The sequence below is a fragment of the Haliotis rubra genome, unplaced genomic scaffold (assembly GCF_003918875.1).
Source record: "Haliotis rubra isolate DU_JTF1 unplaced genomic scaffold, ASM391887v1 Scf227, whole genome shotgun sequence".
NCBI lineage: Eukaryota > Metazoa > Mollusca > Gastropoda > Lepetellida > Haliotidae > Haliotis > Haliotis rubra.
Window position 1 is genome coordinate 1,122,409 of NW_025766303.1, and position 23,174 is coordinate 1,145,582.

Here is a 23,174-nt window from a genome sequence, read left to right on the forward strand (position 1 = left end):
ACGATTGTTTGTTGGTTTCCCTGGGCGTAGGTGGGGTAGCCTAGTGGTTAAAGCGTTCGCTCGTCAGGCCGAAGGCCCGGGTTCGATTCCCCACATGGGTACAATGTGTGAAGCCCATTTCGGGTGTCCCCCGCCGTGATATTCCTGGAATATTTCTAAAAGCGGCGTAAAACCATACTCACTTACTGACTCTATCCCAGGGTGAAAGCCATCTATCCATGATCTAACCTAGGGTGAAAGCCATCTATCCATGATCTAACCTAGGGTGAAAGCCATCTATCCATGATCTAACCTAGGGTGAAAGCCATCTATCCATGATCTAACCTAGGGTGAAAGCCATCTATCCATGATCTAACCTAGGGTGATAGTCACCTATCCATGATCTAACCTAGGGTAGTAGTCACCTATCCATGATCTAACCTAGGGTGAAAGCCATCTATCCATGATCTAACCTAGGGTGATAGTCACCTATCCATGATCTAACCTAGGGTGATAGTCACCTATCCATGATCTAACCTAGGGTGATAGTCACCTATCCATGATCTAACCTAGGGTGATAGTCACCTATCCATGATCTAACCTAGGGTGATGCCTATCCATGATCTAACCTACGGTGATAGTCACCTATCCATGATCTAACCTAGGGTGATAGTCACCTATCCATGATCTAACCTAGGGTGATAGTCACCTATCCATGATCTAACCTAGGGTGATAGTCACCTATCCATGATCTAACCTAGGGTGATAGTCACCTATCCATGATCTAACCTAGGGTGATAGTCACCTATCCATGATCTAACCTAGGGTGATAGTCACCTATCCATGATCTAACCTAGGGTGATAGTCACCTATCCATGATCTAACCTAGGGTGATAGTCACCTATCCATGATCTAACCTACCTATCCATGATCTAACCTAGGGTGATAGTCACCTATCCATGATCTAACTAGGGTGATAGTCACCTATCCATGATCTAACCTAGGGTGATAGTCACCTATCCATGTCACTAGGGTGATAGTCACCTATCCATGATCTAACCTAGGGTGATAGTCACCTATCCATGATCTAACCTAGGGTGATAGTCACCTATCCATGATCTAACCTAGGGTGATAGTCACCTATCCATGATCTAACCTAGGGTGATAGTCACCTATCCATGATCTAACCTAGGGTGAGTCACCTATCCATGATCTAACCTAGGGTGATAGTCCATGATCTAACCTAGGGTGATAGTCACCTATCCATGATCCATGATCTAACCTAGGGTGATAGTCACCTATCCATGATCTAACCTAGGGTGATAGTCACCTATCCATGATCTAACCTAGGGTGATAGTCACCTATCCATGATCTAACCTAGGGTGAGTCATCTATCCATGATCTAACCTAGGGTGATAGTCACCTATCCATGATCTAACCTAGGTAGAGTCACCTATCCATGATCTAACCTAGGGTGATAGTCACCTATCCATGATCTAACCTAGGGTGATAGTCACCTATCCATGATCTAACCTAGGGTATATCACCTATCCATGATCTAACCTAGGGTGATAGTCACCTATCCATGATCTAACCTAGTCACCTATCCATGGGTGATAGTCACCTATCCATGATCTAACCTAGGGGATAGTACCTATCCATGATCTAACCTAGGTAGTAGTCACCATAATGATCTAACCTAGGTAGTCACCTATCCATGATCTAACCTATGATAGTGATACCTATCCATGATCTAACCTAGGGTGATAGTCACCTATCCATGATCTAACCTAGGGTGATAGTCACCAATCCATGCAAGGTTCATTCAAAAGAATAACACGACTGCTTATTACGACGTGCATACATACAGTATAGAGAGATTTCCATAATTCCCTGTGGTGAGTTACAGGCCTTTGTTATGTCAGTATCCGCTGGTCGTGGGTTCCAGTCCCTAATTTGCTTTGATCATTGGTTTGCCACAACCATATGCGTCGACTTCAGCAGATGTCTCTACGACCAAGGCACTTGAGGTAAATATTGTTCCTCTCATGTTCAACTGACGCCCTTCGTAATGAGAGCTCTCCCTGTACAACAAGTCTATATATAACGTACACTTGTCGTCCGAGGCTGACCATGATGACTTTCTATTGTGTCAAACGTTAGGCAGAATAATGTAAACAGTTAGGCAAGACATTGCCGACTCTCGGGACAGCCGTGGCTTTGTAATAACTGCTGTCAAGAGATGAGAAACGCACCTATTGTTCTTGAAACGTTAACACCCTATGTCAAAATATTCTTGTTTGTTTAATGTTACATACACAGTTAAAGACACATTCTAGCGTGACTGCAGTAAATACTGGATTGTGACTACTTCTTTGAGATACATTTAGAAGTTAGAGCAGTAAGGAAGGATAACAATATATGGATGAACAGCTTCTATATTTCTGTGAGAGCGACGTTTCGGTGTAGGTTCTAACACCGTTATCTCACACCAATAAAGAAGTTGTTCATCCATATATTGTTATCCTTCCATACTGGATTGTGATTCGTTACTTAAAGTCATTCAGAGGTATACGACCACGTTATATACCTCTGATTTTCCAACACAGTATGTTTAACTCGTAATTCTTGTTTCAATTGATACATCTCAGGAGATGTATGTAATAAGGTGACCGTTTCGAGACTAATGATCTACTCCCTGAGTACGTCCTGGGTTTATTATAGACTATTTAATCTATCTAATATTATCTTGATGATAAACAACTTGGTACAGTAGGCCATCATAGCTTTAATTGGATAATGACGTCACCATCCCAATCTCTCGTATCACTCACTCAAGACGGCGTGTCTCTCATGTAGAGGTGTAACTGTACTCAGTTGCCATTAATACAGCACTGGACCTCAAACCCAAGATATCCTGAAAACCATAGCGATCTGCCATTTCACACATTCAATTACACGGATATACTGACTGTGAAAGTCATGTCTCTCAGCTATAACTATCAAGTGCAGCGCTTGCCAGAAGAGATGCCATATGAAAGGACCACTTGGAAACCTTGTCTTCAAAGTGAGATCCAGGTTCGATTCCCGCAATTGCTTCTACCCTTTCAATACTCAGGCGGTGCTGCCACGTTGCAGTGTTCCCCCAGGATCCAGTATTGAAACTTTGTGTGTGTGTGTGTGTGTGACATCCGCAACATCATAGCCATACACCCATTTGAAACATAAGCGTTCGCGGGTTCGATTCTCCGCACGTGCGAAACCCATTTCCGGTGCCCGCCGTGATATTGCTGGAATATTGCTCAAAGCGGCGTAAAACCACACTCACTCACTTAACTGTATTTTCTCTGCAGGTTAGTGAATGTCCAGGTGACTCATATCTTGGACGATTACGAGCATTGGTGTGGTACGGACAAACCTAAATGCGTAAACAGGGCGATGCGAACCTATGATCATAGGATCCTGCCGCCCAAAGGGGCGCAACTCGATCTCCACTGCGCCACCCTGGCACCAGTGCTTGAAGAAGGAATGAGCGTGAGGTTGTTTCAGATATATAAACAATTTATTAAGAACACAGCAGGTACAATATCAAAACAAACGGAATAGCAGTCAGTGTGACAACATGAAATCATAATAAACGCGGAGTGCAAGGTCCAACTTGTTCATATAGTACAGAAGACACCAACTTAACATAGTCAACAGAGTGTAGATTAACAATTACATAACAAGAGACGTAATATATATATTTGTATTGTATTGACAGTTTAAGGTAGTGAAGCCGCGGTTTCCTCAAACAGGTGTTTTAATCACGCTGTTTACTCATATACAATGAAAATGTCGATGGAGCTGAAAGAATCACTTAAAATCACTCTTCAAACGCAGTCCAGTCGTACTTCCGGGTTCGTGCCCCAGGGATGGTGACAAAATAGAAGTGTGTTTGTGAGTCCGTCGTTTGTAAGACAACCATGGCTTGTGCGATGGGGTGGGGGTTTCAGCCAACAATCAGATCCCGGAATAAGACCGCCACTGATGTGCAGGTATTATGATTGGACAGAGCCCAGTCTAGTATTCTCTTCCGGTTAAGCTGAAAAGGAAATTGAAATATTTAAAAGTCTGTATAAGTGGAGTAAACATCGTAATTACAAATATTCAATTCCAAAACATTTAAGAGAGATTGAATTTGGCCTAACGCCGCATTGAAAAGAATTTCGGTTTCATCATGGCGTTTCCGCTTGGAAGTCCGATGTGTGGAGGTATTAGACAGAGGCTTACTACTCTAATGAAAGCCACAGACAGGGGCACAGGTCGACAAACCTAGAAACATAGTGAAGGCAGACTGGGACTCTAGCACCTCAAAATACTCAACTCTGCACAGAAACCAGTATCCTTCAAGAAGTCGAATCATTGTTAGGTATGCCAAGTATCATACAACCCAAAGATTAATGTTACTTCTGTGAACGTTTGTCATTGTGCTGATCATAAGAACTGCCCTTACCTATGAATTGAAATGACATGTTGATCATGGTTCGCGTTGAGTAACATCATGGCTGCAGTGACCCCTGACCTCATGACCTTGACGAGGCGATGATGGATGGGAGATGTAGGATGAGATATGTCGTCTGTCTGTATATCTGTCTGTCTTGAACATGTGTGTCGAGTTGAAGTTGAGCAAGATCCTTGCTTCGTTAGCACCATCAGCATATCACAGTCAGGCTTTTTTGTATATACAGGCGAAATAGCTGTAACAAAACCAAACATCATAAGCAAGGGCGAAAGATCCATAAGTTCTTGAAAGACATTTAGAAGCTGGAAATGGATACATGAGGGTTTATGGAAAAAAACTTCACCTGATGAAGAGGCAAGAATTAGCTCTGAAACGTCGGGTAAAGAATAAAAGACGTTGTTATCCATAAAACGAGTCATGTATTCATGAAAGATCCTTGTTTCAAAACAAATTAGTTGATATTTCAAAATAAATCAGTTTACAGATCAAGCTTGCTATGTATTCGTTGAAGATTAAACCAAACTTGAGACCAGCACGTGTCTCCATGTCAGGTACATGAATCAAGCTTGTACATTACAGGTTCACGTACCTCCTAGTGTGAGCCTTTTCTTCTCTTCATGAGCAGGAAACTAGGTCTGCTCTGGCGCTTCTCAAAGTTCACAAGGGGTGAAGATGTTGGAGATACAGGCATCAGCTGCCTTACGAAGTTCCTCATGGTCTCCTCAGCTAACTCGTCTCCGTGTGAGCCTGCAAGAGAGATAGACGTTAGTCACGGTTCTCGGGGAAGGTATTCAGAACCAGTCGTGCTTCTCGTCAAGCGGCAGGAGCTCTGGTCACGATTGGGTTGAGGGTAAAGGTTCGACTTATTTCATTTTCTTGATTGTTTTTTGATTCAGTGAATATGATGTCTATTTTAACTCGAGTTGTTTAATCCCTGCATTTCATATTCATGCAGCAAGTTATATTGGGACACGCTGCATTTCGCGGTTGGCGTGAAGTAGGCATTCCAGGAGTAGAGTGGAATGCTTAATGGCGCTGAACAAATGATCAGTTTCTCTCTCGTGTACAAATGTGAGAAGACGTGGAAGTTGAAGATAATAAATTAGCTTATTGACATCATTAAAATAACCATTAATGTTAAGTAGAGTTACACGAAACCTGTTCTTAATAGTTTTGCCTCTTCCTTTCATAGTGTAGATGGTGAATTTAATGGAAAGCCCATCATGATTTATTCCCCCAAAGACGCAAAACGACAACCGAAGCGTTATTAATGGCTCTCAAGAGTGAGCGACATGTTGAAATTAATGTGAAAATGTGTGTCATTCAGTTAACCAGTCGTAATCAAAAGGTAAAAGGTGACATTATCAAATCTGGATGAGTCATGATCATTATATGAAATTCACGTCCATTCAGCAATGAACTACAAAAAACCTTTCGATCCAAGATGATGGAATTACTCGTTTTATTATCCAAAATTCACGTGGCAAGCGTGACGCTAATTCGTTTTAACTCAGTCCACCGATTTTGTATACAACCCGAATCGTCAACACTGGCATAACTCCCAATTTGAATTGAGGGTAAAATCCCCAAATGAGCAATCGTCTCAATATTGCCAGCTTAGCCACCTTTATTGAGAACAAGTAAAACCTTTTAAGAAATCAATTTCTCGCACCTACAATAAAAACACGGAACAATTTTTGTGCATGGCCGCTTGTTCTGATAGCCTGGCGGAGGTATACAAATATTTGTGAACGGCCCTGGGGTATTGTCGGTCTATTTTCGGGGTATTATTGTGTTCCCTGAATGGCCCTGTGGCCACAGCTGAGCTAGGAACTATTTTCTCAGGTTAATTAAGACATGCCTGAAACCACGAGAGTAGGTCTATTTTCATAGGTGTGCTAGTTCATTTCGAACGCACGTCACATTTCGCCGAACGAAATTCCAAATAAGAGGTTTAGCGTGAGCCATGATTAGAATATCAAGCAAAGCTTACTCGCTAGATCAGAATATCATCTGTCATTACAACACCTCGTGCCAGTGACCTCTGGCTAGCGGTACTCAAACTGGCATGGTTTGAAGTGATAATTATAATCGCAGAACAAGCGTCAACGCCGAAATCGCCATGACGGTCCTGTCATTGTGGACGGCCTAATGAGTAACTTTTGGTTAATTTTGAACAGACGGTTGGTGCGGCCAGAAGGAAATTGGCATTTACAAAACTGTCAAATGAACGTCAGAGGGGACGTGACAGGGCCGAATACTCCTTACTCGTGATGACCGCATCTGGCAAAATGCTGTCACGCGATGTACTGTATGCACGTGTCACGCGACTGTCGTGGACACAACGCCACGCGCTGTCACGGCTCGCACTTGGCATGGCTGACCACCTGCCGCAGATCGACTCGGCTGTCCCCGTGACGGAAATCAATCGGAACAAGCCGGGGGTAGAGGAACATCTGGGGACTCGAGATAATCCTGTACCGATAAATCACTGCGCGAGGGGTAAATCACGACTGGGTTTGAAACGATCGGGGTCGTGGTAGTTTCATCGTAGGAAGTGACTGAAGCGTCTTGACCACGTGCACTGAACGTCGCGGTGGACATATATCAGGGAGGGGCGGCGGGGTAGCCCGCAGTGGTTAAAGCGTTCGCTCGTCGAAGACCCGGGTTGGATTCCCCACATTGTAACATTGTGTGGATCCCATTTCTGGTGTTCCCCGCCGTTATATTGCTGGAATATTGCTGAAAGCGGCGTTAAACCCAACTCACTCACTCACTATATGGAGGTTTGTGAATATGGCTGAATTTCTCAACATATTGTCGCTTGTAAACGAGAAGTTATCTATTGTGAACTAATGTGGAATTAGAACACACTGCCTTTAATGAAATCAAACAAACGTCAACTAGTTGGCAAACCAGGAGAGACCAGGTTAGACAGCACGTGCAGGATGACACCCCGTTGAACGAATATAGACACAGCAGGACAACAGAAAACCCGTTGTACGATTTCCGACAACAGTGTCCAAGCGGTGATCAATCAGTGTCAATGGGGACTCGGTCGAGTATCATGTCAACACCGCTTGACCATATGCTCAACGGGACAATTAGACCACTGTCAGGAGTCCCACGATCGCTTGACCATTGATGACCTGTGCTGACATGCAAGCATCTGTCGGGGTGACGTCATAAGGTTTGTTGACCGGTGTAACTCGTTACAATTACGAAGCGTAGTCGGCTGATAATTAATATAATCGCCCACCCAGCTGACAGTTATGAAGCGCGTCCTGATGACAATGGCTGGCGTTGATGAGGTACGAGTTCAGGTTAATTAATCAACGTTCGCAACATTTTTACCTGGCAGGTGCCACTCAGGTGTGTGAGTTTGTAATGAACGCCCCGAACACTATGCCGTCACTCGCCTTTTGGAAATGTTTTATACAAACATGACCTTAACACATACATATATAGAAACATCAAATAATAAGAAACACATTGTGGATCCTACGAGAATAAACGTAACCAACATAAATATGATCAAAACCCCTTTAGGATAATTTTCGATGGCAGGCCTTTATATTTTATGACCCCATAGGGCTGATACATTCTCGGAGTCACCTGACATTAAACAGCATTTACCGCAATACATGCTTACACATAATACCTAACTTCAGCTGCAAAGGTTTTCATGGTGGCATAAACAGATTTTATGCAAGATCATATCTAAGGTAGCGTCTTAAATAACAAATAAAATAAACGGGTTTACATGATTTCAAATATTTGAAAGCAACGTCTATGGGCTATGGCAAGTCAAGAGATCATGGGGCCAACAAAGTTATTTGGCGACATCTGCCGCTGTGGTATGTCTTCCCAGATCGGTGTCCCGCGTTCCCACGGTCCCCCACGGCCCTTAGATCGAACCATACAGTAAAGGGGACAGGTAGAAGACAGGTAGAAGACAGCTAGCGAAGGGGGACAGACGCGCTTGAGTGGACCGGACGCAACAGATGGCCAATTACGTTCCATTGCGGGGACAGTGCTTCGGTAGGATTGTGTGGGAAAGTCAGGTATATGAATACAGAGCGAAGGAATACGGTCTGTTTCAAATGACAATTGGATCTTATTACAATGTTTGGGCGACTTTTATTTGGAGATTTGAACAGAATGGGAGCAACCGTTCTAGGTTTTATTGACTGTAAGATTTCAATCTTTTACCTAATTTGAAAGGTAAAAAGTAGTCATACAAATGAAAAATGTTCATTCTGAAACAATCTAACGTTACATTAAATCAGGACCAAATGAAAGGTTTAACATTTTCCTCTTTTCCACAGTTTTTGTCAGTTGAATCCGAACCCGATGCCACAATATAGTCTGTGCAGCTCATCCGTTATGCAACTTTCCCACGAAATCAGTACTCGGCTCTTTCAACCGTTCTTGCCAACACAAGAGGCTGATGATCATAGGAACACACCTACAGCTAATCCGGTTTTACTTAGATCCTCAACATATTCTTTCTCATGCCCTTTACGTGACCGTCTCTACGTGTAAGGCCGAAGGACAACTGTTTGAAGTCATCCATACCTTCCCAGGCTTTCTCTTCACGTAGCAATGTCGGACACCCGACACGGTGGGCGGTCTGTGCACACTAAGAAACACTTTCCCATTGCCGTGTGGTCGGTTGCATGCCTTCATTGACTACAAGGCCGCATGGTACCACCCCGCCCTGTTCACCTTTCCTACATATTGTTTTACGGGACATACAATCTGACGATGACACAACAAGGACACAATGTAACCTGATGATGCTTGCTGATGGTTAAAGTGTCACTGAAGGTCCTATGTAACAGGTGTCTTGGCGCGTTGTTAACTTCTCCTATTATTCACCCTTACCCTAACACGATTACGTTCATGCAAATGACTGTCAACGACACTGTTAACCGCTTCGCCTGTACATACCATACGACGTATCATGTCACAAAAGCATTAGGCTTGGTGGTTAATGCATCCGTCTGAGGTCACTGGTAGATTGCATTACGCAAGTGGAAGGGAGAAGTCTGTCCGCGGATATCGGAATTGCAGTTTTTAAGTGTTCTGAATTTCAAGATCACGACTCGTGGTGTTTAGCCCGTAAATCTCTCGAACATAATACTCTGTAATCAACTTTGTGTACTCACCATGTTTTTGTCGAAATCTCTCGAGAAGGGCATCTTGGAGTTCCTCGATATAACGTACTGCTTCTTCAATGACCTCCACCTGTGAAGCATACAATGAGCAACATTACAAAAGCGTCAACAGCACCATTACAGGGTCTCTCGGTGGTGTTTGCGACGTATCAGGAAGACAGTGAAGACACTCTACGTACCTTGGAGACCTTCTTCTTATCAGCGACTGATGGAACAAGTGCGCGGAGCTTGGAATATTCCCGATCCCTGATTCTCTTGATGTGCAGCTTCAATGTCTTTCTGGCCGCAATCTGGGACTGTGAGCAGGTAGCTGGTACTGAGGTTAGGCGAACCATCTGCAGAAGAAAGGGTGACATAAGATATATGGACAGCCACAGTGTTCACATAAGAGTGAGTGAGTGAGTTTAGTTTTACGCCGCACTCGGCAATATTGCAGCAATATGGCGGGCTTACATAAGACGCGAGGAGTACATTTTATTACCGAATCACGCTAATGCATGTGATTCCGACCAGTCTGACGCAGGCAGTAACGTTGACAACACCAACAGCTGTCTACGTTTTGTGGCTTTAACATGACAGAGAGTGTTTTTTTACGCTGATTTCAGCAATATTCCACCAATTCCATCTGCTTCACACACTGTACCCATGCGGAATCAAACCGGGGTCATGGATGTGAATTTACCATATTCACGGTAAAGGACATCTGAAATGGTTTTCATACACTGGAATCGAACCCGGGGTCCTCAGCGTAACGAATGATCACTTTAACCACTAGACTACCAAACCAAAACTTCATATTCCAAGTGTGCTCTCTGTCGACCGAGTTAAGATGTTTCCATCATACAAGTTGACCGTAACAATCTAGTCAGGCCCAACATGCCACGAATAGATACGACATCGTCGACGGGTAATAATCTAGTTATCCCCAACATGCCACGAATAGATACAGCGACATCGCCGACATGAGTCATTATGAAGCATGTACAGGTGCGGGTTCAGTATCATAAGTCATGGCGAGTTAATGTGTTTTAGTGAACTTCGGCTCGGCAGTGTCATACTGTATAACAATGATAAATAACACCTATTCATAAACAACACTACCGGTGATAAAGCCAGTTATCACATGTCGACATGTTTCATATGACACGTTATTACCCTATAAGACGCTTGCAACCCAGCAACGCTTGGTATGTCGAATGAACAAAAACTCTTGTAATCAGAGTTGAGTGAGATAGGTATCGGTCCAAGAGATGGATTACACATCCCGTTGTGAGTTATTAAACCTGTGTATTAGGAATTACTTGTATCAAGGGGAGATAACTGATAACGGGCACAGGGGAAACGGGCGGGATTCACTGAAGCTGAACTTACCTCCGAGTGAAACGTAAAATTAACGGTACAAAGTCCTATTGTCACACAGCGTCAATTACAAGTGGGGTTTCGCCTTACTCCGGCGGGGGGAACGCCAGATTTTCCAGCGAGTGATTCACGTTAATCGTTAGAGGACTGGGGGTATATATCAAAGCTCATGAAAGCCCGAGGGAGTAAATTTATTTTGACCTCGTCACAAAGCCGAACAAATCCACGTGCCCCCCTAAAGGTCGGACCATAACTCTGTACACCCATCTTGCAGGCCTCCGTTAAGTTACCGAGTCAGTTTCCAACGACCCCTACGCGCAGGCAGTGAGCCATATCCCTCTTCATTAAGGCCCAACTGTAGTATCAGATGGCCGATCGTCTCACAACCCAAAGGCAGGTAGATAAAAGCTAAGTCGAAAGCATACCCTTACTACTGTGATTTATATCACAAGTAACTACTACCCACGGAGGTTCCGCGGTGTGATCCCCATCTCACGACCAGTTGCCGGAAGATAAACCAGCGCACAAGAAAGATACTGGTTCCGGACATGCGAAGGTGACATTATGGATGAGGCGGTAGAGGACCTTCTAACCTTGAGGTGAAGACGCTCGGGACAATTATGTTAGGTCTAAGTAGAAACCGCGGGGAGGTACATACGCCATGTGTTGTTGCTACACGACCCGGGGGGAGCGAGACAATGTCGGCCTGGGGGTAAGGGTTAATGAAGACCTCATAATGACATGCCCCTCGGGTGAAACCGACATTCTCAAGAATTCATAACCTCCGACCAGCGTTATTGGCTTCTCTAAGTTCACCCTATGCTATACCGATAACCATCGTTGCCAGTAGGTGACAAACTTGATTACATAAAAATATATAAGATTGGGAACCTATATGCTGAGCCTATCATGTACTGATAAGTCAGACGAAAAGAATTGTGTCTAAATTGAATAAAGGTTTTAAAAAAAATCTAGACAACTTATTGTAAAAATAGTTTACAAATAAAATAAGCATAACGCGGAATGCCGCTGATGTACTCATAAAATAGTTAAAAGGGCTGAAATCATAATAAAAATACATTAAAACTGGCCTTAAATAGCTCTTTAATTACCTATGTAAAGAAATTCCCCCAAAATGTTTGGCTTGTACACCACTGGTCTAGAACTCACAGCCCGATCCAGCACCATGTGGTAAAAGCGCGCGTAATATTTCGTGTTCTGACTCGCGGGGCATTCGACTGAGGTCACATGACCAACTAATCGTCTGCACCATATGGTGGCGCGAAAACTAATCCTTGTCGTCTGCTCTCCTATCATCGGGATGTAGAAACGTCATGAGTTGCAAATATTACATAAATGATACAAAATACTGTAAGAATCTGCAAAACTGTGACCATGTCAAACACCGTTCCCATGCGTGTCAAATGTAAACACGATTAATCACATGACTAAGCTGAAAGCATAGCCACCATATGGCGACCAACGCATTCAATAATATTTGTTCTAAAAATAATTCACGACAAATATTTATTGTTTTCTTGATAAACCTATCATAGCAAACGGTTTCCATTCTGTTTTATCTGCAGTTGTCAATTAAACGTGAGTAAAACGCTACGTATGGCAACACCCTTTTGGTGACAAATAGACGAAGCACCCCAGATGGGCTTGGCTTGTCACTCACCGCGAACCCCGCGCAACAGCAAAAGTTACTTTTATACATATTTTGTATATTACATGTAAATTTAGCTTTGGTTGCAGGTGGTCTGGGAAAAAATATTTGACATTACATGAAGCTGATCTCATCCTTTACATAACTAATTGACATAAGGTATTAACAAAATGATTCGTCAATTAAATATAAGCTGGCACCTTTTCATAATTTGGGGAAATATTCAACGACACAGACATACTGGGACTTAATTCACTCGATCTATCATAAAAACATACAGGCACAAATTGGGAGGGAGTTTCCAGAGAAACATATGTTATTTCTAGCGAAAGGTAGGACGACAGCAGAAATGATACAAAAACCACCAAACTGAAATATAAATGGAAACTTTTGTGTAGAGCCTTAATTCGTAAATTGACGCACGAAATATTACAGAATAGTGTCACTGGATCATTGGCACTTGGCTCTGTCACATCTCCAGCAACCCGGAACAGTCTAAATAGCGAAGCAAACATCTGCTCGCGCTCTGACCGATATGTGATTGTATATGCAAAGGTATTATGACACAAAACACACCGACACAGAGGAGATATTTGAGGAAAACATTTTCATAGTTGAGTATAAAAAAATACGTACCTTCACAACTGTCAATTAGATCCGTGTTTCAAATTAAAGCTTCCAATATGCTCGTACCGCTAGTACACATGTGTTTGATTCGAATGAAGTCACTGTGCTATATATAGAGCAGTCGAATTGCACAGCGGTTTGATATCATGCCACGTTGAGAAAATAGTTCCCATGTAAATACATAACTGTGGAGCCTATGCCCACCAATATTTTTCTTAACTACAATATATAACGTAAACATGTTCTATAGGCTTGGTGCTGGGTTTATTAATTTCTATGCAAACGGATTTTGTGTTTATAGACCTGGCGCAAGGATATCCGTCAGTAAACGGGAGCTATCAGGTGTGATAAAGATTGCCGGTCGCGTGGGAAAGGCTCACGAAGCGAGTAGCTAGTGTTCGCTTAACAACTTCCACCATTGTCATCCAGCCGGCTGTCACCAAGCACACATACTCACAACAACTGTCGCGATTTTTGTGATTTGCGCTCACAAATTTCCCTTATTTTTTCCCCAGTACGTTTTACAGTTTAATCAAGCCAGGATAATTTCCACGCGACGTTTATTTCTCCTCGGATACCATAGTCATGACGAAGTTTTTCAACGAATGTTAACAGATTGTTGGTTTCGGAAGAACATCCGCTCGACATAGACCTAGCAATGACATTCTGTTATGTTACTCACTCTAAACAAACCTGTCTGAGTTGCCTGCAACACTTTTCTGATAATTAGAGACAAAATACACGACCCAGTCAATTGTCGCAACTCACCTTTCAAGCTTAGCTCAGACAGTGTTAGGAATCCTGAAAGCCTCTCTTTGTCATGGCTATCTTTAACACCTGACTTAACAAATTGGAATAATTCATGCTTAAAATACAATTTGCGTGTATGACTTCGATTGATGGTGGTATTATAAGAGAATAAAACGGATGTTCAAACAACCTTTATTACATCTTTCAACTAAGAAAGAAAATCTTGTGGTCCTTAAACATCCGTTGCTTCTAACATCTAGCGATTAGGGAACAAAACGCTACGCTTGGTAAATTTGAAACAAAATTTTAAAAACCCAGCGCATTTGCTGTAAAGAAAGCTCACATTCTGGCTAACAATGTTTGTCATTTGAAACGAACATACAAGCGGGTTTGTTAATAAAAAAATAACTCCTTTTGTTTGTTAAAATGTTGGCAAACCGGTTAAACTATAAGGCTTTTCTTACTTAAAGTACATGCGTGTAATTCAGACGGATCATACAGAACGATGTATTCCGGAAGGCATCAAACGAGCCATTCCGTGTAGTGTTACGGGGCTATAATATTATATTTATTTTGTAATGTGAGGCCATTTGTACGAAATATAAGGTTAAACAAAACCCCGAAAAAATCCAAAGTACTATTGCCACTCAAGGGCGGATGATAAGAGATAGATGATGAGGGAATATACACAATAGTATAGTTTCTTTCGTCATAAACGATGCCCAAATACTTGTCGACTTTTACAAAACATGTTCATCCATGTGTAGAGTTGCGCCCCTTTGTCAGCCCGTGCTTGCAATGCTTGCATTGAAGTGTTAGTCGTCTGAGAACTGTATCAGGTAGGATGGCGCTCTGTGATTAACTGTAATACTGATGAAATTCCTCACTCACTCAAATACACACGCACACAGGCACGCGCGCATACACGTACATGTGGAGACGCTGCTACAGTAATCGTCCTGTAAGTGCAGTGTTCTGAGTAGCCGAGTGCAGGTTTAACCTGGTTTAACTACACTTTAAATCTGTGCACAGTTTTGTTACAGTACAGACGTTTTCGGGGAAGTAAGTGATATGAAAGGAGACATGAAATATTTGCGATAACAGCAAGTCTATACAACTTAGATGATATCAACAGCACATCTTGCTTGATAACGGTGTTAGTACCTACGCCGAAACGTCGCACTCATTGCAATAAAGAAGTTGACTATCCATAGAACTTAGGTGATATAACTGATAACTGATGGCGTTATTACAAATGAATCCATATGTCAATTATTTATGAGTTATAGCAAACGTCTTATTTGACGCATAAACAGTCATCATTGTTTGATGTTTCCTGATAAGAATAATCATAATAATACAGTTAAACACACACACACACCCCACCCCCCATTGTCTGATGCTATATGTACTACAAAAAAGAAGGCCAACCGATTCATGACACATAATTTATGTCAATATTAAAGAATCGGATGACCCTTAACTTCTGTGTGTAGTATATATAGTTTCATCCTGATATCGTCAGTGGTATCGAGTATAGGTAGGTATAGAGCATCTCACTCAAGTGTCTACTGATATCAATTATATCAGCACGAGATGATAAAGGTACAAATATCAGGGGCTCGCCGAGGGTGCGATTTATCATCACAAATCACTCTTCATAAGCTTTCAATTAAAAATGTACATCTCTAAACACGGTACTACCATTAGACTTGGAGTGCAGCGATGTAATAGCATTGTGACGTCATCAATTTTATGACGCCATAGCATTGACAGGACATTGCACAGAATCTATTGTCAAAACGATAAGATGTGTTGATCTCAAACAAGCAATATCTCCTGTGGAACACAGTTTTGGAGGATGAATGTTATTTAGACATTATCATCACCAGGCCTCAGTTGATATCATTATCAATAATATGTGGCCCGAATCTCCATTGTTCTTGTGTTAACTGCACTGTATTTGTGTTAACATAAATATTGTTTCAACCAATGTCACCACACAGACATACTTATATTCTTCTTTGTGTGGCATTAAGGAGCTGGCGTGATGAAGAGGAACACTATTTATGGATAGACAACCTTTCTTGCAATAGATGCGACGTTTCGGTTCAGATGTAAACATTTGCTTGATAACAGTGTTAGCATCTACATCGAAACGTCGGATCTATTGCAATAAAATTGTCTATCCATAAAAAGTGTTCCTCTCAGGCTTATATACATTGTATTTGTCACCAGCCAACTGATCCTGCTTTAGTGCCAACACAATTCAGTAATGGAAACACGGATTCCTAGAGAGATGAAGGATGGTCATTAGTTAAATGTCAATTTGGCCTAATCCTTCCATTTGAAACGTGTATATTCCACGTGATAAACAGCCTCATTGTTTACTGTTTCTGTGACAGCAAGACGCATGTTGTTCTGTATCCCAGTAAAACTGCAGAACAACAGTGGTTGTTAGGTATGTATATCCCGTCTGTTGTCAATGTTCTCTTCAATTTGGGTAATTACCTATTCTATTGTTGATTTGACACTTAGATTGTTTCCATCACGCAAGTTTACAGGCTTTTAATGAATCATCACAGTGGGCCGTCAATGAAAGTGCCAGCTAGCTAGTTAAATTCGTGCGAAGCGCATTCACCGTTTTACAATAGCTAAACTATTGCCGGGACACTCGTAAAACTGTTCCCATAATCACTCGGCGATGTGTTAGCAAGTTTACAATGGCAAGAACGGTACTCGTCACGCATTCAGTCCAATGACATGTGTTTGGGCTATTGTCAAGATAGTTAAGATACTTTACGTCTTGTCGGACCGGTCAGTTAAAGTGGCCAGTCTTCGCTGGCCATTGTCTCCGCGTTACGAAAATTATCGATCAATTTTTGACAGCCGAGACCGATCAGGTGCGATCTGGCGGGAACGAGTGTCACGCCGTCCGTCCAGCGCGTGGCACGTGGCACTCGGGAATTACAAACTGACCTTCTGTGCTCATTTCATTTACAAGTTTGACCAACGAGATAGGACTTTGGTCAGAGAGACTTATGTCGGAGTTGACATGTCATTCTGAAATGACCTGAAGTCAATTACCTTTGAAATTTCCCCTTTTCTGGCTGACGTTAATAGTGCTCAGAGTGATATTGAAATCATCAAACCACCCTTGACAATGTCGCCTGAGTTGACATCATTATTGACTGAAATGATACTCAGAGTGTATGGCAAACAAAACGACATGTCGAAAGGATTTTCTTAATCTTTTTACAAGAAGTGGAACTCATTGCGCGATAGAGTGCATCCATGAGTGCTGGCGACTCTCATGAATACATTGTATTCATTGTTTGTGCTTGCAACCTTGAAGCAGTGTCAGATGGGACTTTACATATAAAACCAGATAAATTAGGTAAACAACACGTAAACAAACATCTATGTAACTCAGTGAATGATGGATTTACGTCGCGGTGATTTAATCGTATTTTAACTTAATAAATCAATAGGTATTGATGGACAAGCTGTTATAGCTGATATTAACACTGCTCCCATGCTGCATATTATATAATGCAAATTGTAAGGTATAATGATATACATTATCATACAAGTTAACAACTGCATGCTAAACAACGCATTCAGCAATATTCCAGTAGTATGGGGCGGCGGGGTAGCCTGATGGTCCACTCGTCACGCTGAAGACCCGGGTTCGATTCTCCACAGGGGCACAATGTGTGAAGCCCTTTTCTTTTCTGGTGTCCCCCGCCGTGATATTGCTGGAATATTGCTAATAGCGACGTAAAACGATAGTTACTCACTCACTCCAGTTAGACACCAGCGGACACCAGCGATAGGTCTCACACTTTGCACCCATTACAGCTATTATCATTAAAAGTAACAAAAGTAATATAAAGATTATGAATTTATTAGTTACCACATCACCATACATAAACCGCCTGACCCATTGGGGGATCTAAGTGTGTGTGTGTGTGTGTGTTCAATGGGTTCGACCTTAATACCCATAACGAAAGTGTATTAAAGTATCACGTGAGTTTACAGTATTTATTACAACACAACAATTTTGCATTTTTTTTCACCAAATAACGGGAAAAATAATTCCCAAAATTTGAAAAACGCATGAAATAAGTCTGTTTTGTTTTTGTTTATTGTTTAAAAAGAAACATCGATGTCGATTCAAGAAGCTAAACTGTGAAAATTAACATCTTACAAAGGTGTGGCACGTGTTTCGGCGTTCTTATAACAACGGAATCACCTGTCAAGATGGATCCACACGTTTGGCAGATGCCGGTTAGATAAAGCTAGCTACAAAAACAACAACAACAACTCTAGCAGGTAGTGCTATAAACTGTGAACACTATATTCACTGTTATGTGTTGTGAAACCACTGATTGGAAACACCTGTCAAAACACCTTTTTTTAAGAATCCCGGGATTCCTGTAACATGGCAACCATGATGTCCCACGAGCATGATTGATTTGTTAAGCATTCATGGTACAAAAAACTACGTCATCAACCGTTTAAATACGAAACTGAAGTGGACTGTTGGATAAAAGAACACATATGAGTGAAAACTGGATTTGACAACAAGAAAAAACAAGCCAAACAAAAGGGACACAGCGTTACCAGGCTGAGAACATTTACCGAAACACCGTCCTCGCTGACAAATAGCCATTTTAGGTTGTTTCATTTTTTATCCACCATAAAGCATGTTGTATATAGTTTCTCTTGGCTGGCAGTTTAGAGGGAGCGGTCATATTTTAAGCTGCGGTTTCACAATTATGTTCCAAACATGTAAGGGAGAGCGCGTTATAACTCCACAAACTCGGCAGTGGAGACCCTTGATGGCTGTCTACCTGCACAGGTGTCTCTGTGCCATGTAAAAAATTATGTGCAAAAGTTTTAATATCGGGATGAACACTGGCTAGAAGTTAACGGCTGTATGGCCCCATTACAGAATGGAAATGAAAATATACACTCGGAAACTATTAAAACTGTCCACTCAGGTAGAGACTGTTGATGTGGCTCTAAGTCAATATGAGAGGCTTACTGTGGCAAAATGCAACAGTTTTGACACCAAGCCTATTCCTTGAGAGCCAAGCCGGTGTTTAGAGAATAAAAGAAAGAATGCCAGATAATATTTCATTCAAATATCCAGCGATATTTGCATGTAAACATGGATTGCATATCACTGATTTTGTATACATCGCCCAACCGACTTGGGCCTAAGGTACTTATAACCATGATTTGGTTAAAAATCCTATAAGCGCTATGAAACGAGCAGCCATTGTTATTTTGAGGAGGGACAACCTTGGGTCATCACGGGATATAGCTTTAATGAAAAGTATGTTTTTTCAGAAGTAGATGAGTTGTTGAGTTGAGTTAAAACCCAACTTAGCTCAAATCAACAACTCATCAACTTCTGAAAAAGAGGATATTATTTTTCAGTATAACTATGTCCCGTGAAGATATGGCCAAGAATCGGTTTTCAGCAACCCATGTTTGTCGTAAGAGGTGACTACATCAATGGGATGGTCAGACTCGCTGACTTGGTTGACACATGTCATCACATCAGAGTTAAGTATATCTATGCTCATAATTTCAATCACTGGATTGTCTGATTCAGACTCAATCAATTACAGAACGATGTCATATAGCTGTAACATTGCTCAGTGCGACACAATCAAAACTGTGAGCCTAAGTATATTTGTTATAAACATTCATCTAGCAACGTTTCGTGACAATGTATTTTAACAGTCTGAACCAAATTATGTTTTTTCATGCTTTTTCGGGTACAATATGATTAAATCAGAGCACACCTACCGGTAATGTTACAAACATACCGTGTGACACTCAGAGTAGATGTCCGCAATCGCCATGTCCCTAACTTATGACTATATTTCTTACTGTTTGTTTGATTATTGTGTTCTGTTCTTAATTTATTATCATACTTATTGCTAGCGCTAACACAGTTGAGACACAGAAAACTAAAAAGGACATTTGAATCTCAAAATGCACCCCCTCCCAGCCCTAGACAAGGCGGAATCATACCAGCCTCAATGCAGTGTGGAACCGTGCCGAGCTGGGATTTGTGTCACAGTTAGTGTTGCTCTTTGTGTGTGTGTTTGTTTGTTTTTGGGGTTGTGTGTGTGTGCGTGCGCGCGCGTGTGTGCGTAAAGCCTTATTTGCAGAAACAGTGTAAGGGTCTGCGTAAAACTATATGTTTATCTGAGTGCAAGCGTGTGTATCGGAAGCGTTGTAAAGGTAGGTTTGATGAAATATACAAGGGTGTATGTAAGTGTTGTGCAAGGGCGTATGTACGAGATGGTACACGGGCATGTGCAAGAGTTGTGCAAGGTGGTGTATAACAGAACAAGAATACTAGTATGTTATTATTGTGTCACATGCTAATACACGGTACATAATGACACGATTAAAACATTCACATAGCATCCGGCCATTTGGCCTATGGGACACATAACACAGTAAAACATTTAAGATAAATAATGTATATTGCACCTATATCACACGTGCAACATCATATCAATCCTTGCACACATACATACATACGTACATTCATGCATGCGTCCGAATCACCCACACACTCGCCAATCTTTCCTCACACCCACCCACACTCACAACCACCCACCCAGACCCAGACCCACACGCACCCCCACCCCACCTATAGTCTGTTGCAGTGAAAACGTACCGATGAATGTCACTTTAAACCAAAAAGTAAAACAAATAAAGTGATATTAATACTGCGAATCCTCTTGATTTTACCTTGCTAATTGAACATTTAAATCTCAGAATTTTACTCGAATTAGGATAAAAGTTGTTTAACAAACGATCATAGTTTCACATGGCTATTATTGGTTTGTATTACAAAGGGGTATGCACATCAAATGAAACACCGAAAACGACAAGGGTTGTTATAAGTTAATGCTCTTCACATACCGCACGTGCATTTGTTTCACTGTTCCAACTACTGCGCTTACCCCATTGTAATACAAACCAGTAATAGCGATTTGAATCCATGTACGATTGTTAAACAACTTTTATCCTAATTTGAATACATTTTTGAGATTTAAATGTTCAATTGGCAAGGTAAAATTATGAGGATTCGCAATCTTAATTTCACTTTATTTGATTTACCTTTTTGTTTAAAGGGAAATTCACCGGTACGTTTTCACTGCAAACAGACTATACGTACTAAGAGATATACAGTAACGTGGTGCAAGGATGTGTATAACAGTTGTGCAAGGTGTGTATTTCAGCTAAATCGTCTGTCGCACATGTACAAAACATCACAAAGTCCATTACTCATAACTCATATACTACAGGAAAAACATTAAGTCCCAGTCATCTTCATATCATAGTTTCCGAAATTCCTACCTGCGATATTGATCTCGTTTCCTAAGTGTCATGCGACAGAGACTTCTGAAAGCCCAGTACAAGTAAACTGTAGTGTCATGTACTTCATGTAATAAGAGGGGCGGGGCGGTACCCTAGTGGTTAAAGCGTTCGCTCGTCACGCCGAAGACCCGGGTTCGATTCCCCAAATGGGTACAATGTGTGAAGCCCATTTCTAGTGTCCCCCCGCCTTGATAATGCTGGAATATTGCTAAACCCGAAGTCAAAACTCACTCACTCACTCATACAATAAGATCCACATAAATGGGGGATCAAATATATCGGATGTCAACTATTTCCACAGTTACAAAACGCATCATCGATTTTGTTTTTTGACTGCAATATGAGTAGGTCCATTTGTGAAATATAAGTATTTGAGGAACACAGTGATGCTAGGTCTTAAAATAGCAAATTGATATTGAAGTACGTAGTAAGTGGTACTTGATTCTTTGCCAGCAGACAGACAGTTTTAAACGTAAACGCACTTTGTAGTCCAAGTATTTAAATATACCACATTTCACTGTTGCTTATAAAGCTGTGGAATCTTTTTCACTACTATTTCTTTTAGGTATAATGTAGTGTCTTGTGTCTCATAGGCCATATGGCCGGATGTTATATTTTATTGAGTGTTCGAAAGTGTCAATGTATGTTTTATATATAACATGTGACACACAAATAAATATATTTCTTCTTCTTCCACTTCTTCTTCTTCTATGTTTTAAACTGAACGGCCGCCAGCATATTTTGGTTTCCTATGAGTGAGTGAGTTGGGTTTGACGCCGTTTTAAGCAACATCCCTGCAGTATAACGACAGAGACACCTCAAATTGTACCCATGTGGGAAATGAAACCCGAGCTTTAGGCGTGACGAGCGAACGCTTTAGCCAAAAAGCTAAATCACCAAACTTAATTCAAAGAAGAAAAGGCAGCATGGCTGTTAGTATGCATGTACTGAGAAATGTTTTCTAATCTGCACAGCTTACACGGGCATCACGCAAGGATACTTCGTGACGGATCATTGGCTTTGGGGGGGGATTTTAGTGTCCCCAGAATTACTTCCAAACTGCTAAAAAGGAAATGCCCCGTCGAAAAAAAGATGATCGATTGAAGGGTGTGCATTAAGTAAAAGTATACATGGACTCAAGACACTGGTAGAGTACAGTCAGACTTATTGCATGAGGATGTGTGGTTTACAGCATATGAATACAGCATGTGGGACTATCATTCACTATACAAGTGCCTTTATCAGAAAGATGGCCACAAGTTTCTGTGTTAAGGGATATGATGATAGTTTATGGGTAACACCATTTCTCTGCCTGACATATACTGAGGAGACACTCATACAAAATAATACCCGTCCTCGATCGCCATCAAGTTACACTTATCGCAGATTAGGCATTTTGGATAATACCGTCCACTAAAGCTTTTCATCTGTGTTTTTAAACCATGGGATAAACATCGGAACTTGGCTAAAGATCATAAGATCTTTGTAAATGGAACAAAAATGAAATAATGTATAATTTAGGTTCTAGTGATGATTTAAATTATCCTTTGTGTCTAAGAAATACCGAAGTATTTCTTTTTGGCCCCGAGTTTGGATTTGGATGTCAACCCATCTGTTACGAAACATGTTCATGAAATATAACTCACCCCTAAATTCCAATACATATGAAATATGCCAATATACCAATAC

At 41.5% G+C, this 23,174-nt stretch overlaps 1 protein-coding gene across 1 annotated transcript; it reads right to left on the reverse strand.

The window, feature by feature from the left end:
- Positions 1-3,523: 3,523 nt before the first annotated feature.
- On the reverse strand, positions 3,524-13,415 carry LOC124277768 (DNA-binding protein inhibitor ID-4-like). The gene is made up of 6 exons (XM_046713502.1): positions 13,329-13,415; positions 9,844-9,999; positions 9,656-9,734; positions 5,074-5,231; positions 4,476-4,719; positions 3,524-4,064 (listed from the first exon to the last, which is right to left on the reverse strand). The coding sequence occupies exons 2-4, from the start codon at positions 9,997-9,999 to the stop codon at positions 5,077-5,079; spliced, it is 390 nt and encodes a 129-aa protein (XP_046569458.1). The 5' UTR covers positions 13,329-13,415; the 3' UTR covers positions 3,524-4,064; positions 4,476-4,719; positions 5,074-5,076.
- Positions 13,416-23,174: the final 9,759 nt, after the last annotated feature.

Excerpts from the sequence above, each read along its gene's own strand:
- LOC124277768 (XM_046713502.1), bottom strand. The coding sequence starts at position 9,999 with ATGGTTCGCCTAACCTCAGTACCAGCTACCTGCTCACAGTCCCAGATT. Across the intron at positions 9,735-9,843 it reads ATAAGAAGAAGGTCTCCAAG|GTGGAGGTCATTGAAGAAGC; the intron begins GTACGTAGAGTG and ends TATGCTTCACAG. Across the intron at positions 5,232-9,655 it reads GAGATTTCGACAAAAACATG|GCTCACACGGAGACGAGTTA; the intron begins GTGAGTACACAA and ends TCTCTCTTGCAG.